The 17,352-nt window shown below is 39.3% G+C and overlaps 1 protein-coding gene across 1 annotated transcript in view; it reads left to right on the top strand.

Annotated features, from left to right (window-relative positions):
* The window catches only part of ARFGEF3 (ARFGEF family member 3), a 182,195-nt gene that overhangs the window by 79,332 nt on the left and 85,511 nt on the right, over window positions 1–17,352 (top strand). Inside the window, exons 6-8 of the mRNA XM_060167490.1 lie at window positions 5,940–6,062; window positions 9,337–9,379; window positions 11,515–11,593. Of these exons, the coding sequence (XP_060023473.1) occupies window positions 5,940–6,062; window positions 9,337–9,379; window positions 11,515–11,593 (245 nt within the window). The remainder of the gene's footprint in view (window positions 1–5,939; window positions 6,063–9,336; window positions 9,380–11,514; window positions 11,594–17,352) is intronic.

Raw genomic sequence — 17,352 nt, 5'->3', positions numbered from 1 at the left:
CTTAGTATTTCTCCTACTATTATGCCCAAATGAGCAGATGTGTTGAGTGTTCCGAGGATAGTTACCTTAACGTAGGAAAAAGCTGTCGAAGTAAAAATCGCCAAGGCCTTGGGAAGAGGTAGTGCATAACCAGAAGCTCTGTGAAGCTGATTTGAAGATGGTTAATGATACTGTTTCATTGGTGAGATTTGGAGCATATTCTCACGCCTGCTGAAGGCTGCTCTATGGGATTTTTCTAAGTGAGAAAGCCTTGTTTGTAAATGTGTATTTGCTGGTTTGATCTTAGTCATGGGAAACTTCCAGTCTTTGACCCTGTGGCATGTTATCAAGTTCAAGCAGAGTGTCTCTCAAAGACCTTTTTTTTTTCTTTAAGATTTTTACTTTCAGGAACCTCCCTTTTTTACTCCATCCATCCTCCATCCCTCAATTCCAAAACAGTGGTTAATAATGGTAGCTACTGATGGTTGAGTTCCTAGGGTATGTCAATAAGTATTGTATTTTCCACACATTCTCTTTTAATCTTTACCATAACCAAGCTATATAAAGAATCCCAGAGAAAGGGAGGTTAATTTGCTTGCCCAGTGATTTTAGGCCAGGAAAGCCCAAAGGTGGATGCGAGGGAGGGGTCTCCAGGCTGGAGTCTGATTGCCCCCACTCCACTTTCCACATGCTTCCTTTGTAAGTAAGCTCCCCCCACTGCTATCTAGACTTATTTTATACTGATTTGTTTATAAATAAAAAACAATATTGAAGAAATATTTTTTTTAGATATTCAAATCTAGGCTTTTTATATTTCAAATATGTGCTGTTAACCACTATGCTATACTATTGCTTCCTGGCTACGCTCAGTCTTAGAAAATGTTAGTGAAATCTTGCCATATTAATATAGCAACCGACTGAAATTCTTTGGATTCTCATCCACTTTGGACCTTTACCAAGGCTGTATGGTGGCTTTACATGTAAAGCAGAAGTGTTGATGCATTTTACTTTTTCTGTGACCGTAGATTCAAGTGACCATCGGGCATATGCCACTTTCTTGGGTGTCTTTACATATTGATACTCAGTTTGTCTTTTCTGAACATTACGTTATCCTCAGAGGATATGGAGTTTAGCAATAGTTCCACTTGTTATGCCAGGGAACTTAAAAAACACTGAAGCTCAAGACCTGCTGCCAAAGATTCTGATGTCACGGTTCTAGTTGTCACTAAAGTATTATTTTAATTGGGCTGACTTCTCTTTAAATATTCAGTGATCCTTTTTTTTTTTTTTTTTTTACTCTAATGTGGAAGCGTTATTTCTGAGCCATACCTCAAATAAAATATTTTACAATTAAGGAGCAGATAGTCTTCAGATATAACCTGGAAAAAGAGTACACAGATGACTTACTTGGTCCATTTATCCTGGAAGCATCTTATTTGTCTTGTTCTCTTTAAGACTGGGAGGGGTAGCCCCACCTCCTGGCAAGAAATCCAACCAAGGAAGCTGCCCCATTAAACCAGCTGAGGCTACTGGATTGAGGAAACCCCATTCTAAGGAGCTTCTCCACTTTTCCTTCCAGAAACTCTTTCTTTCCTTCCTCGTGGGCCAGCCTCTTTGCTGACTCTGGTTTGACTCCTCTAAGGTGTCTGTTCTTCGGCTACTTCCTGCCAGATTGGCTTTGAGCGAACTAGTCCTTTGCAAGACATTCTCCACTTTCCTTTAACCTCTGGCTCTTGAAGAACTTAGCTGGAGTTAGAAAACACACTGAGCAATGCAGAGATCCCCTCTACTTCATTTTGGGTTGGTTCACTGGACAGAGGCTAGAGTTTGGTAGACCCTGTGTAGACAAAGCAGAAGGCTCTGCCTGAGAAGGTGCAGGCATTGAGGGGTTGAGGGGTCTTAAGCCATTTGAATATGCCAGCTGAAGCCAGGAAGAACATGGAGGAGGAAGAAGGAAGTCCCAGTGAGTTTTCCGTAAATGCCTGGGCACTTTAAGAATTTCCTTGTAAGTTGAGATCCAAAAGGAAAACCAGCAAATTTCCCTACCCCAGCATGGGATCAGATTTACTTACACAGGTATTTCTTAGGAATAATAAAGCAACTTCAGTTCATTCTGTCTGTGTGTATGTATGTGTGTGTACCTGTGTGTCTGCATCAACAGGACCCGTTTGATGAGGTGCCTCCTGTCACATACCGTTACTGATGTTTACCTGGGAACGGCAGAGCCACCGAGCTGTCGTCACGATATAAGAGTTCAGATCATCAAAATTTCCTTTGGTTCTAATGTGATCGGCAAGCATTCATATGAGACATTTCTGCTTTCTTGTAGCTTACTTAATCTCTGATCCTTTCTATTTTTTATCACCATAAATTGTCATCTCCGTAAAAATTTTCCAGTTGGAAACATACTAGCTCTTCTCTTTATAGAACTCATTAGTCAGTACCATGCACTGTTTTAACAAAGCTATGCCACTAACCCCATTAAGATAGGGAAGAGAAGGTAAATGCACAGTTCAACAAAGTGAAGGTCATGCGTACTTTGTAAAGCTAAGCAAACTTCTACTGTGGCAGCTTCTTTAAAACTTATTATCACTTTGGTTAATGTATATCGAATATCTGCTACATTTCACTGTGCTGCCTCCTATTTAATAATAGTGATTACACCGTGGTTGTAACCTAGTACTGTTATTTATCAGTCTGCTGACTCAGTGATACAAAACTTGCTTATGTATGGCTTGCAAACTTGTGTTTTCTTGTTCTTGTTCCTTCCTGCTTTCGGGGTCTGTTTTGCTTCATTAATGATGTATGTTTTTGCCCTCAGTTGTGTCTAGCATGCCATAAAGCTAGATGTCCACAAATGCATGAAATGATCAAAATGTCCCTTACGAAACTCCTCACTGCCCTGTGTCTTCGTGCATTCCCTGGCGATCAGGGGCCTGTGGCTTTTCACAAGGTATTTGACTTGCCCTTTGAGCCTCTGGCAGAGGTGCAGGACTGAGGCTTTTTAAGTGTCAGTTCTGCACCACGAAAGCAAAGGGCATGGGGAGACAGAACTGATACAGGATATATGAAAAGAAGAAACTGATAAGCTCCTTTTCCAGAAACTCAGCCTGACTTTGGACATGGTGTTCTCTGAGCTTCTCTGACTCAATGTGCTCATCTTAGCACTGCCCTGAGGTATAGGAAGAAAAACATTCACAAAGTGAAAAATCACTGGTCTTGAATTACAATGGTCAGGTTTATAAGGGGAAACGTAGTTCTGCAAAACTTTCGGATTTACCAATTTATTATTAATATAGCAAGTTAAAGGAACTTTTCTTTAGAAGATGTCAGGATAACTGATAAAGCATTTCTTTCTGAGTACCTAAAGAGAGTGATATTATCAGATACATGATTTTTTTTTTTTTCTGTTTTTGCGGTACGTGGGCCTCTCACTGTTGTGGCCTCTCCCGTTGCGGAGCGCAGGCTCCGGACGCGCAGGCTCAGCAGCCATGGCTCACGGGCCCAGCCGCTCCGCGGCATGTGGGATCTTCCCGGACCGGGGCACAAACCCGCGTCCCCTGCATCGGCAGGCGGACTCTCAACCACTGCGCCACCAGGGAAGCCCCATGATCATTTTTATATTTAAAAGGATACCCTTTTGTCATATTCCATATTTATACTCCCAACTTTAGTAGAATGAGATCCTTAGGTTAATCTTTTTTTTTAAGCAGACTAAACATGCCTATCTTTTCCCTTAATAAAACGCCTCTTGCAATAAGTCATTTCCAGTGTTGTACATGTAGTAATAGCACCTAAACATTAAAAATGGTGATAACATTAAAACTCAAAGAAATGCATTGGTTACTTGTGAAGTTCATCTGTTTACAGCACTGTTTGTGTTGCTTCAAATCCAGTTCTTCATGTGTGCTTTCTTTCTTGGGTCTAAAGGGACTGATAGAGTTTTTTAAGCAGGATATAGATGGCTCTCAGTATTCAAGAAAATCATGTTTATGTTAAGTGTATAGTTCAGCTCTCCAGATAGCTACTCTCATCTTTAGTGCGTCTAAGGCTTAAAATTTCCCCTTAAATTTATAATGTCAGAGCTTAGAGATTTAAAGATCAACAGTTATAAAGATTTCTTGGGAGAGTATAAGATTTAAAGAAAACTGTTAAATCCTAAGGTATAAATAGTACGAGTGTGCCTGATTACACTGTGGAGAATTTGATTTCATCAAAGTGAAATACCTCACTCAGATGTATTTTCACAGTTTTTAAACTATTTCATCACATGCAAAAGTAAAAGCCTTTCAAGATTAAAACATGTTTTTTTCTAAGTATGTATACATTGTACCTTCTGGTACGTTATAATCCACGATTGTTTAAGAAAATGAATTTAAAACTGATAGACCCTAAATGGTAGTTTGAAAAACAAATATTTTGGAACTTGCTCTTATTTTTTAACTTAAAATGAATTAATCTAAGCCAACTTCCAAATACACTGTTGAGTTTTCAGTGCTCGTTTGGAATATTAAGCATTCAATAGGAGATAAATTAAACTGTTAGAAAATATTTACTTTTACCTAGTTAATTTTACCAGGAAGGTTATTATAATGAGGCCCGGCAGAAAGGTCTAGCTTAAGCAGTAGCAGCAACAAAGGTTAACATTTAGTTTCTCTCTTGTTTCAGTTATCAATCATCAAATTAAATTTGCCATTTGGGTGAGAACCCTGTATTTTCCTTGTGGATAGTCTTGGAGTTACTCCTAGAAGAATAATTTAGGTACATTAAATCCCCCTTTTTTTCTTTTTGTGGGACTAAATATGCTTGGAAAATGGAAAGGATAACATACTTTATGCAGAGGAAAAAGTGGGCAAATTTAAAGCATGCATTTATTGTCAATGCCCATTCCTATAGCTTCCAAAGGAATTAGAGGCAATAAAATCTGAAAAGTCATGCCATTTAACGTCAACATCATCATCAAATGAGAGATTTTTTTTTTTTTTCCAAATTGGGACTTCTCCATGCAGCAGCCGTCAGGGAGTCTTCTCATGTTCAGCTAGACATTCAGACTCACAAGACCCAACCAGACCACAACTGGCGTTATGTTCACTTAGCAGGATATAGGACAGGAAACAGAAGTAGGTTAACGGCAGGCATATATCTTTCACAGGAGTCCTTGCTGCAGTCCAGAGGCTAGTTGCTGGCTCTCAAATGTCAGCTTAGGAGCAAAAAGATGAGAGCCACCTTTGTGGGTACAGAGTCACCTTGGCTAGCATCCCCAGGTTTCAACTATGTAGGAACCAATAATCTGTAACAACTGCATGAGCTCAGCTGGCAGAGGTCCCAGAGGGTGTGATCAATGACAGCAGTCACCCAGGGAAACTTCTCACCAGGTTTTTATAGTTTGTTCACAGTTCTCCGAATTCAGATGCAGCTTAGTAATCGGGGGACATTTTTACCCTAAGCCATGCTGCCTAGTAACACAGCTAACTGTCCCACTTTTATCAGGTTCCAAAAGAACACAGCTGGAGACTTAATCCAAGGTCAAACTTGTTTATAGAGGAGAAAGGGTTTCATTAACCCTTTCCCCACACTTCATAACTCAGGAGTTAAATTCTGTTCCTGTTTTGTCATGGAGAGAACTTTTCCTGATTAATTTCTAGCCACCTGAGTTTGTTCTAGGTAGAATTATTTGGCATATCTAAAAATCACTAATTTGCATTCTTCTGTGATGCTCAGAATAATAAGCTTCTAAGAGTGATAATCTTTAGGGAAAGATTACTTTTCCTATATGATTAAAAACAAATTCCCAGGGATTTAAAATACATATTTAGTAGTACTCATTGACAACTAGTCTTAAATCAGGCTGACTTTCTATTTAAGAGAGACGTAACATCCTCTCCAATTAATTCCAAAGCATGTTGGTAATGAACTGATATCTACAGATCGTGTATGTTGCTGTCTTATTTCTTTACCAGGTGTGCATTGAAACATACATATGTAGCTGTCACCAGCGTAGTATAAACACTGCTGTGCGGGCAACTCTCAGTCAAATGCTGAGTGACTTGACTTTACAGTTACGACAAAGGCAGGAGAATACGGTGAGCCTCTCGGTACCCACACGTTCATCCCGGTCTTGCCAGTGTCTATGTGTAACCGCATGCTAAGTGTCCCACATCCTATATGCTTTCCCCTCCCCCTGCCAGGGCTGCTTCCTACTGAAACATTAGGAAGGGCTGGCTTGGTTCAGAAGAACATTTATTTATATAAATTAACTCTTTAAATGTGTCTTTGCCTGTTTCACTCCAATGCTTGGAGAGTTATTTTTCCTTATGGTTTCGGTCATGTTTTTAGTCATTAATTTAAAATTCACTTTTCTTTTAAAATCATGTTTTAAACATCTCTGATTGAACAATTTTATTAAAAATATTTTGATGTATTAACAAACAGAAGTAAATTCAGAATTAAAATTACTAGCAGTTAATTAATTACATGCTTTGAGGCTTGGTGTATATGTTTCTGTTTATGAAATAAAAGGCTGGGGCAGGAGGTTTCCTTCACCTGCTGGTACCATCAGGGAAGAAGCTGGATTTGTCTTCTCTCTGTCATCAAAGCCCACTCGAGCTTTTTGCTCTAAACTTCAGCAGTTTGTCTAAAATGAGCATTCCCGGGAAAAATGTAAATGTAATCAGCTTCTTGTATATGTTATCTCCTGGGAATGTTAATTGAGGAGATGATTCCTCTTCAAAATTGGTGTTTTAAAAAAAAATGCCTCTAATAATTCAGATTAAACTTCTTTTAAAATCTGCAAGAAGTATTCCGAAATGAACACTTTATGAGTTATTTTTTAGAATAGGAAATCTCAATGGCAATCCAGAATATCTCAGAAATTAATTTTACAGAAATGAAGAGTTCATTTCTAATTTTTAACTTCAATTATTTTCTAATTTTAGAAAATCATGGCGTTGAGTGAAACCTTAGAGATTATCTGGTCAAATTCTTTTATTCCTCAGAAAAACAGCTGGGGAAGATGAAGCCCAGAGAGATGAAATTGAAATCTAAAATTAATGAGCGTATCAGTGAAAGAGCCAGAACAAAAGCCCTAGTCTCCTTACTGACTCCCAGTCCAGGTTATTAATATGCAGTCTGGCAGCCAGTGTATTTTTGTTTTTTGTTTAAATCCACTAATCTGAAAAAACAAATACTGATTTTCTTTTCTGTTTGCTATATCTAAAGCCCAAGTTTTTATTAAAAATGGTTGAAACTTGAGGTATTTTTATTATATTAGCTTACTCTGTTAAAAACTATTTCATTTATACTAAGGTTTTGCATATGACGGTATAGATATATTAGTTTAAAAGAAATTCAAATCTATAAGCAGAAAGCATTAAGAGAAAAAAATTTCTTAATGGAAACAAAGCTAAGATGTTGAGAGTCCTGATACTAGTATATTATCGTGTTCCATCCTTGCTAAATGGCAACATGATGGGAAATACTATAACACTAATGCTTTAAGATGAAGCATTTAAATGAAACTTTGTAGTTTCAAAGAGATTTCAATTATGATAGTTTATTTCGTTATATTTTTAAATTTTTAAGTAGGAGAATTTGGGGTTTTAAGTAAAACGACTCAGCTTTTTAGCTTATCTTGCTCTTCTGTAACAATGGTGACAGGTATGGTTGTAGAGGTCTGGATAAAACTAGAGGGTTGTCTGCCTCTGTCCTAGGTACTGTGTGGCTAATCAACCTTCTGGTCCCCCTCATCACTGACCATCTGGACTCACCCCATCCGGAGGCAAGATCCCAAACGAGATAGAAAATGAGTGTTTCCTGTTAATTTCCTTTCTATTACTCATTAGATCCCTGGAGATGTTATTGTGTCCCAGAAATACATGATTCTCAGGATGCTAATATTTGAAGCATTTACGATGTTTAGTAGAGGGAGACGTAACTTTTGCCACCTAAGAATGGTTATTTTAAAAAAAGCTATTAAAGGGGAGTGGTCCCTAGGAATGGTGAGGCTCACTCTAAGTAGGCTGCATGTTCTGCCATGGGACACTTAGCATTACTTGCAGAAGATGTGTATAGTGCTTAGCCTGACCCATCCCTGGAAAGACATCATGGGCCATCTCAGAAAATTAGAAAGACTTAAGTACAGTGGAAAGAAAATAAATCTAGAATGCCAAAAGCTTAGCATGAAATGTATCTTCAGCTTAATGTCTAGCCCCTCCCAACCCCTACTCCCAGGGCAGAGTACTCAGTTTGATTTTGTAGCCTCAGAAACCCTGAGTTATTACCGAGCTTTATTTTTGAATTATTTCGATGACAAAAGCCATTGTTAAATTGTTGTTACACATTTTAAAAAGAAAAAAATGCCACATGTAAATATTTGGGGGTAGGTGGTAGTGGTTTTCCTATCCATAAAAATGATTCAGATGGATTTCCTCCAGAAAATGTTGTTCTGAACTTAATATTTATCCATGTGCTGAGCTGTAGGCACTAACATAGCATTTCCCAAAACACTGTAGAAGTTGCTGAGCTTGCAAAGTTATGAACAGAGAAGAGTAGAAATACATGCCCGTAACAAGTTTAAAAATGATCAGTGCTATGGTATGATTTATATCTGGTAGTTAGTTGGCATGGAAATGCCTTCTGTTTATCTCCCAATGCTAAGAGGTGGGGAGACTGAAGGGTTGCCTTCCTGTTCTCAGCTCAGTAGTCACTGAATTATCCGTATCATGGGAAATAATCTTACTACCAGTAAATGTCTTTTCCTTCCTATTCTCCCTTCCCTCCAGGTTCTGTCTCTACCCTGATAGTTCTAGGCCTACCTAGAGATGGCCTAGAGGGTCGGTCTGGTCAGACAGTCAGAAGTTAATACACTCCCCCATCAATTAGGAATCTGGTGCTTCTGACCCGCAGTCATCTTGGACTTGTATGTTGAAGTCCAGGAACCTGATTCTTCTTACGATTAAGAATCTGTATTCATTAGGTGCCAGTCAGAGTGCAGTCTGTGACCTTGGGGCAGATTGTTGTGCAAAGAGAACGCACCTGTTTAGGCAGGTATTGCCTCAGGTCATAGCCCTGCAGCATCCTGGAATGATCAAGTGCACGGTGGGCCTTAAACTTCCAGGGGGTTGTGGACTCTTGAATGAGTTATTTTTGGAACTGATAACTCAGTTCAGACATCACAGCCTTTTCATAAGTACCATGAGTAATGAAATGCTATCAAGAGCCGGAGGGTGCGCCTAGGTAAGTTAGCAGAGCCCAGAGCACTCAGATGACACTTTGTTTCCTAGAACTTTCCGTTGTTTAACAGTCGGGATTTTTCTTGCCTGAATCTCCTAATTGTCCTGTGTGTGTCTCCCTTACTAGATAATTGAAAACCCGGATGTACCGCAGGAATTCAGGAGTCAAGGTATTGGATTTGATTTCTGTGCATTCAGTTTAAAAAGCCGGTGTAAAGACACCTACTATGTGCTTGGGGTGGGGATGTAACGCTGAGTAAAAGCTCTCGGGTTAGTTCCCCATTCTCCTTGGAGGCTCTGCTTAGCTTTAGTCAGCTGTTTCCTTCTGTTCCTACACCTTCTGCCAACCATACTTGTCCCTGCTCCAGCTGTGTCAAGGAAATTAACTCTTCACACACCTTCCTGCTGGAAGCTAGTTTTTGTAGTTACATCACTCTTCATGAAGTCAGGTTCATTATTTCACCTGAAGGGTATTTGTGAAACACCGAGTTTTTGATATGAAAAATGAGTCACCTCACAGGGAAGGACAGACAGCCCAGTTTCAGTAGCAGGTGAAATCAAGGTAAGGAACTTTCATTCTGACCCACAGGACAGGAAAAAATAAAGGTCCGCGTACAACAGACAAGCACTTTGACTTCTTCAAAATGTTTGATGGTATTGTTTTCTGAAAGAGATATGAAAAATTCAAATTATCTGATTGAAATACTGAAATATAATTTTTATTTTGAATTTTATTCAGTAATTTTTAAAATGTTGGAAAAAATCTGCTTTTCTTTGATAGTTTTGCCAGTTAATAATGGGGAAAGGGGGGGGCGGGGTAGAGAGAAGATGAAAAAAACCAGGGAATGAAACAGAGAGAAAGAAGTAGCTAAACAGCCACAGTTAGAAAAAGAATAAATGAAAGAAAAATGACCGCTTTAAGTCATTTTCTAAAGCATCACATTAGCATGTTGTTTTAGTCACATCCTCCTGCATTCTTGGGCTGCAGTATCCTTTCACCTTTTGAAGCTCTCAGTGGTATACTCCAAGATTTTCCACCAGTCTCTTCCTCTTTTGGCTCTTGCAGTTCCCATAATGTCTTCCTTTAACGTAGGATGATTTTATAAACTAAAATAAGAGGTCAAAGTCCTCTTGGTTAAGGATGCATCTTTAAAATCTATATCAGTAAAAAAATTGATGGACTCATTTGAAATTTACCTAAAATTGAGTTTCAAGACTACTTGTGGGTTTTATTTATTTTAAACTATCATTTATCATTGTACTTTATCATTTCTCAATTTGTTCCTGCATTTAAAATATTAAATTCTGAGGATCAGCCATTTATCATTCCCTTGCCCTCCTCCAATTTTATTTTTATTTTCCTTCTTACACTCCTGCCATTTTTTCTCCATCTTCTCTGACCTCATGGTCATTCATTCATTCATTCATTCTATACATCCATCAAACACTTGGGCACATTTGTATAGCTCTCCACAGGTTTTTATTTAAAAAAAAAAAGCTAATGCTTCCACTGGTTACTTCACTTGGCCCAACAGAGCTGGGACTTCATTATTATTTATCGCATCTTGCCGAAGGCTAAACTGAAGCTTACCCAAGCTCACAGTCAGCAGACTGTGGACCAGTACTTGAACAGATTCCAAATTTCAGCCTTTTCCCAATACACTTCGGTGCTCCTGTGGGAGTTTTGTTGCTAGATTCTGGACACAAACATGTTTGAAAGGAAATTTTTTTCTGACCGTGGCTGTTGCTCCTTTAACAGTGAAGGCCACGTACCCTGAGGATGCTGGACAAATAGCTAAAATAGGTGAAGATGGTGACTAACTTATTTTGCCTCCTTTCCCTAGTTTCCTAGTATGAAAAGCCCATCTTTCTTCCATGCCACCATATTTTCTCTCTCTGGGATACAGCTCAAGTCTGCTCAGGAGACCCAGAAATTGAAGAGGTCAGAATAAGGGATACATGTGTAGTCTGCTGGCCTAAATATTGATAAAATTGTTATTGATTGTGTTGTTCCTTAAATTAACCAAATCTTTTTTGTTAAGTGTGAGTGAATTTTACTTATAATGAATAGTCTATTATTTCCTTCCTGGACTATCTTGAGTGTTTTACTTTGGAAAGGACTGATGGGATAATCGGTCCTTTAATTCTTTTCTGTGACCCTTTTGGTGACCTGAGGAAGGCCCAGCATCTGAAAATCATCTTTCCAGTCCTGAAAGTATCGAAAGCAGAAGATGGGAAGGACTGTTGAGGAAGCCTGTAGTGCCCCCTGCCGATGTCTAATGCCTGTCACCTCCTCTGTTTGAAGGGTCAACCGTAGAGTCCCTCTGTGATGACCTTGTCTCTGTGCTCACTGTTCTGTGTGAGAAGCTCCAAGCTGCCATCAAGTAAGTGCCTTCAACACTGGTGCTCTGATTCGTTAACGGACTGTTTCTGAAGTAACTTTTGCCTGCAGCATCACTTAAAGTTGCAGAGCATAGGGACAGTGGTTCCCACCACCCCGTTGGTATTCACTGAGCAGTTCACTGTCTTTCCTGAGGCATGTGTTCAGTGATCTTGGGCAAGCCCGCAAGCCCGCATGACCAAATACGATTACTGAAGGATGCAATTTTCTGATGAGAAAAAGGGAAAACAATACCTTGCAGAAGAGTTAATCCCTTGAGCATGGAGGTGAGTGGAAAAAATGTTGGCTAAGACCTGGTTGATATGAGGGCTGGTCCTGACCTGGCATGTCCCAGGTCTGTGACTCCAGGTGAGCCTTCTCATCCGGCTATTGCACCTTCCTCCTCTGCTAAATGGCCAGGTGGGGCTGTGTGATCTTCTCTATTTCTTCTAACATCTCCTGAGCCTGTGAACTCACACACCTATCTTTAAAAAGTGCGTTATTCTGATTTTTATATACTTTTCATTTATTTGCATGACAGTTTAATCAGTGATATTAGTTCATTTGTGACGTCCACTGTTCCAACTCTCCATGCAGTAAGTTGATAACTTCTGCATCTGTAGTAAAGACAAATCATAAAAAGGCCAGACTTGCCAAGGTGAGATGAAAGTCTCTACCAGCTACATATAATTAACTGCAACATTCTACAACATGGTAGGATTCTGAAGTGCCCTTTGAGTTGGGGAAGACACATTAAACTATTGTTTACTGGTAACTAGAGTAATTGATAATTCAGAAAACTTTTCCTTGTAGAATTTTATATATGGTAATGAGCTACGAGAAACAGTCCAGTTGCAGACATGAATGAGCTCTCTCACTTTGCTGGAAACACTGCAGAAATTTGTTGTTGTTGTTTCTTCATAAACTCAGGATTATTTTTAAGCTAGGCTTAAAACTACTCTTAAAAGTTGTTGCCGAATAGTCTCTACTTCAATTTATCTATCATTCCTCCAGGTCACCTGCATATTTTAACCAATTTAAGCTCAATTTATATCAGGCACTTAAAAAATGAAGAGATTTATTTAATACATAGGTAGTACAAACCAAAATGAAATAGTGCTTAACTTCTTCCACACCCCACCCTCAAGTTTCTCCCACCCCAGGACCCTAGGCAGGCTGCAGGTATGGGCATTATTTTTCCCTCGGGGGGAATGTACATGGAATGTACCTGGCTGCTCCCGTGCCCCACTCAGGTCCCCTCTTCCTGACCATGGAGAGCTGGAGCAGTAGGGCTGGGATGCAGACGAGCATCCTAACCTGCAGGCTCTAACCCCAGCCACGGTGACCCCATCTACAGGGACCCCGTGCTACCTGATTGCCTTGGGACAGTCTCAGGCTGTGCCCGTTGTGTGTGATTACAATCACCCTCCTTTACTCTCAACAGTGTCCAGGCTGGGATAGGTTATATATTCACTCTACCCATCCATGCCCGGGGTTTAGATCTCTTCCAGTGCTAACTTCTCACCACCCCTGCCCAGTTCCCGTCCATCTTGGCAGAGCCAGCTGTTAGGGCTGGAATATGTTTCTCATTGGCTTGTTTTCTCCTGAGAGACAATCAGAGTTTAATTACTATTGGCTCAACTGCATTATCTTTGTTGGATTACCTGGGATAAAACCCCTGTTAGGCCCCTTACTAGCTCTTGACTTTGGGCAAAGAGCTCAACCACCCTAAGCTTCTTGATCCTATAATTAATTATTATTAGCACGTTATATTATTTTATTATGTTATAATAATATTTATAATAAAATAACAATGTTAATTATATTTGTAATATAATTTTAATATTGATATGCTTAATGATTATTCAAAATATTTTAAATTTGCATTATAATCATTATAATATAGTAATATATATAATATTAGTAATATAAAATATGTAATATTAGTAATATAAAATATGCTAGGGTTTTTGTAAGGATTGAATGAGAAAATTAACCTAAAAGACTGTCAGTGCCCACCAACCCAAGATCACCAGGAACATCTGAGGTTAACAGAATTAGGATTATTAACTTGCTGCAGTAGGGGAGCCTGTACACTATGCGAACGATAGGACATCCAGTAAAAGGGTGGGTATTAGGAATTGTTATAGGATTTGAACCTGAGTTAGGTAATTTGGTGCGGATTAAAGGAATTGGGGGTTCTGTTCAAGGACTGGCTACTGTCAGAAAGCAAGGGGCAATTCTAGCATTGAGCACCCTAGTTTTCATCTAGCTGACAAGAGGGCCAGATGGGAGCCAGAGCTGTCACTGGAGAAGCAGCAGGAGTCACTTACAGGGGAGGATAATATTTGGTCATTTTTGTAATTGTACAGATTTTTTTAACATTTCTGTTCAGATCTGATTGTCGATTTGCTTTCATCTTGTTACATCATCATTGTGGAGAGTCCTCATCTGATGTTAACATTCTGTGCAGTCGTTTCTGTTCCCCAGGGGGACACACAGCTGGCTGGTAGCAACTCATAAGATGGCTGTTGCCAGCTGTCAAGGATTCTTCTTCTTGGCCCACCCCTTCAGGTCTTAGCCTTGTCGGGGAATAAAACAAAGACCACCGAAATTTTGAAAAACTTAAAGGCTATGTTCATTACTGTGCTGACAAGGGAAAAGTAATAAATTAAACTCTTTTTTTCTGAGTAGTTTGCTAAGGGAAAAATCTAAAATTTTTAAGTGCTACAAAAGTGCTAATAATAGTTCATGGTAATTATGCCATTAATAATTTTTAAATAGCCATCAGGAGAAGTTAGAACAAGTCTGTAGGTCTATAAATGATACCATTGTTCATTGGTCCAGAAAGAGCCTTTAGCAGTCTAGGAAGGACCTGCCTGGCATCTGGGGTTCATTCAGTTCATGGTTCTTTAAAACCTGGATGGCTCTAATGTCACCTACAGGGACCCCTACCTATAGGGCAACCATATAACTTGGCTTACCTTAAACAGTCCAAAGTTACGCTTATTGTATAATTATTATTAAAGACACTCATATCGATATCCTCTAGGAAATACTGGTATAAGTGGATTTTTTTTTTTTACTGCACAGCACATAATAAATATTTGATAAATATTAGCTCTAAAATAGCTTGTTTGCTTTCAGAATTATCAGTGCTAATTCTAGTTGGTGACGCATTTAGGAACACTGAGTTTCTTACATTAGAAATTTGACTGAAGGTTGTTGGGAAAATGCAATGCACAAACGTACATTACAAATGCTCACATATGTGTATTAGAAACTAAAGGTCATACATTTCTATCAGTCACTGAAAAAATGGAAATGTTCCTAAACCATATGATTCAGGAATAGGCTTTAAATGGAAAAAAAAATAACTCACGTGACATGCATATGGTTTTCTAGGATTTCTCATTGGACATTGGATCAAAGATGGCTTTAGGCATATTGTTATAGAGCTTAATGATTTTTATAGGATTCTCATAGTCTTGCTTGTTTTTTCAAAGCAATTTCCTTATCATAATTCTGCCTCTGGAGACTCCTCTCCTTGTTTGGTTATGGCCTTTCCCATCATGGTTCCATTGCCCTAAGATGGGGGTTCTATTACTGCAGAAGCTGGGGTGCAGCAGGCTTAGTGCAGCTTCTCTGGGAAACGTTTAACACCCCCGGGTCAGATAATACCATGCCCTTGGCTGCTCTCACTTTGGTGGTTCTATTAATTCTCCTTAAATTTTCACATCTATATAGTTTCTTCTGATTTTACTACTTTAACTCCTTTTATTTCCATTGGCTAAACTTGACACCTCTCCTACCTTCTAAGTAAGTTCTTCCTCTGAAATCACACCACGGTCATTACTTCCCACCCAATATCCATTCCCAAGATCAATGCCGATATACCTCACAGGTCTTTAGGTCTGTAGGGGTATGTACTCATGATATGTTCAGTCTCTCAGGAGAAATCAGAAAATGCATTCAGGCACACAGGTTAACTCACATGCCTTGGAGATGCAGTATTAATAGAGCTCTATATTAGGCAAGTTGAGTTACGTGATGCTGTTTAAATCCAAGAATTTTTGGAAGGATACTTGTGATTAGAAAGATATTTTTTCATTCTCTGCCCGTTGGTTTCCCACCACCCTCTCCCCACTTCCCTCTCTTCTCAGTACAGAATGTCGGAGAGGAATCTATACTGAGGCATCTTGGAATCAATGAGGCGAGGCTGAGCCTTCATATTGTGTATTCTAATTCCATTCCACTCCTTATGCAACTCCCTCTCTCCTTTTTCTAACTAAATTTGAATCTGTTTCTAAGGGAGGCAAAATCAAAATAGTTCAAAGCGAAACAAAATTTTAAGAACTCCAGAAATCGAGGATGTGCTGCCAGGTTGCTGTCACAGTAACCCTGCCAGGGCTGCACTGCTTCTCCTTCATGGACCACTGGTCTACCCACGAGAGTTGTTCTCTGTGGATCATGGGCCTGGGAGGAAATCCAGAGACGAGCAGAGAGTGAGACCAGTAGGTGCTCAACCTGTTCAAACAAAAGGCCAGACAAAGTGACTCACAGCCCTCCTAAGTAGGCAGATGTTCCCTAGTGGGTGCTGAAAGAGTTGGCTAGTTTCTAGGCTCCTTTCTGCCCTGTGCATCTCACAGATTCGTCTGTCTGTAGTCAGACACATATGAAACGTACACACACATATGTGTATTTAGTGAGGGGCATGCATGGAAGGTGCTCCTCTAATGACATGACGCGTGCCAGGCCACGAGTACTCATTTTTCCAGACTGCAGCAGCCCACAGAAAAGCTGCCGCATTCAGTCTCCAAGGAAACTCCCAGGCCAGTTTCCTTGGCAATGCGCTCTCTCTGTCACCAAGTCTGATGCCTTGGGGTTGCCATATTGCTGCAGCACGCTTTGCTGATATGTACTCATAGGGAACTTGACTGCTTGTAGCTTTTCTCTGGGTTTATTTCCAGTGATTTCAGAAACTGAGACTCTTTATTGTTTATAGTTATTTTAGTTTTGTGATGTTCGACTGACAGTTTGAAAGATAGACATTTTTCAGTAAGGGCATTTAATAATTATTTTTCTTAATTATGAGTCAAGTGATTGGTCAGAAAGACCACCCACCTGGATTTTAATACTTTCTGGTGGATTAGGCAGAAAACTTAATCCAGGTATAAAAATGTGCATCCCATAAACTTATCTGTTATTTTTTAATCTGGTTCTATTGAGGAACCCCATAGTAATAATTATGAGAAAAATAATTCATCTGTTGAAAAACCATGCTGCTTTCAAAAAAATGAAGAAAAGCCAAATGCAAGTTAGGAAAGCATTAATCATCTAAAAGATATCATGGTACAATAAAACATCTGAAACATATTTAGACAATTAAACATATTAAAAATTAATATTTCTGGAATAAACTGGACTTTAGGCAATATATCAATATTTGTTCATTAATGGTAGCTGTTAATTTGTTGATTAATGGTAAGATGTTAATAACATCTTTACCAGGATAAACCACGTGCAGGGGTGGGTAAAATGTCACTTTCCATACCATATTCAGTTTTTCTGTAAATCTAAAACTGTTCTAAAAAGTAAAGTTTATTACAGAAAAATCATCCTAACTGTATTAGTTTGTTGGGGCCCCCATAACAAAGTACCACGAACCAAGCGGCTTTAACAACAGAAATGTATTGTCTCGTGCTTCTGGAGGCTGGAGATTGGAGATCATGATGTCAGCAGAGTTGGTTCCTTCTCAGGGCT

This window comes from Lagenorhynchus albirostris, chromosome 12, assembly GCF_949774975.1.
Source record: "Lagenorhynchus albirostris chromosome 12, mLagAlb1.1, whole genome shotgun sequence".
NCBI classification, from domain to species: domain Eukaryota; kingdom Metazoa; phylum Chordata; class Mammalia; order Artiodactyla; family Delphinidae; genus Lagenorhynchus; species Lagenorhynchus albirostris.
This window is presented reverse-complemented; position numbering and strand designations above follow the sequence as displayed.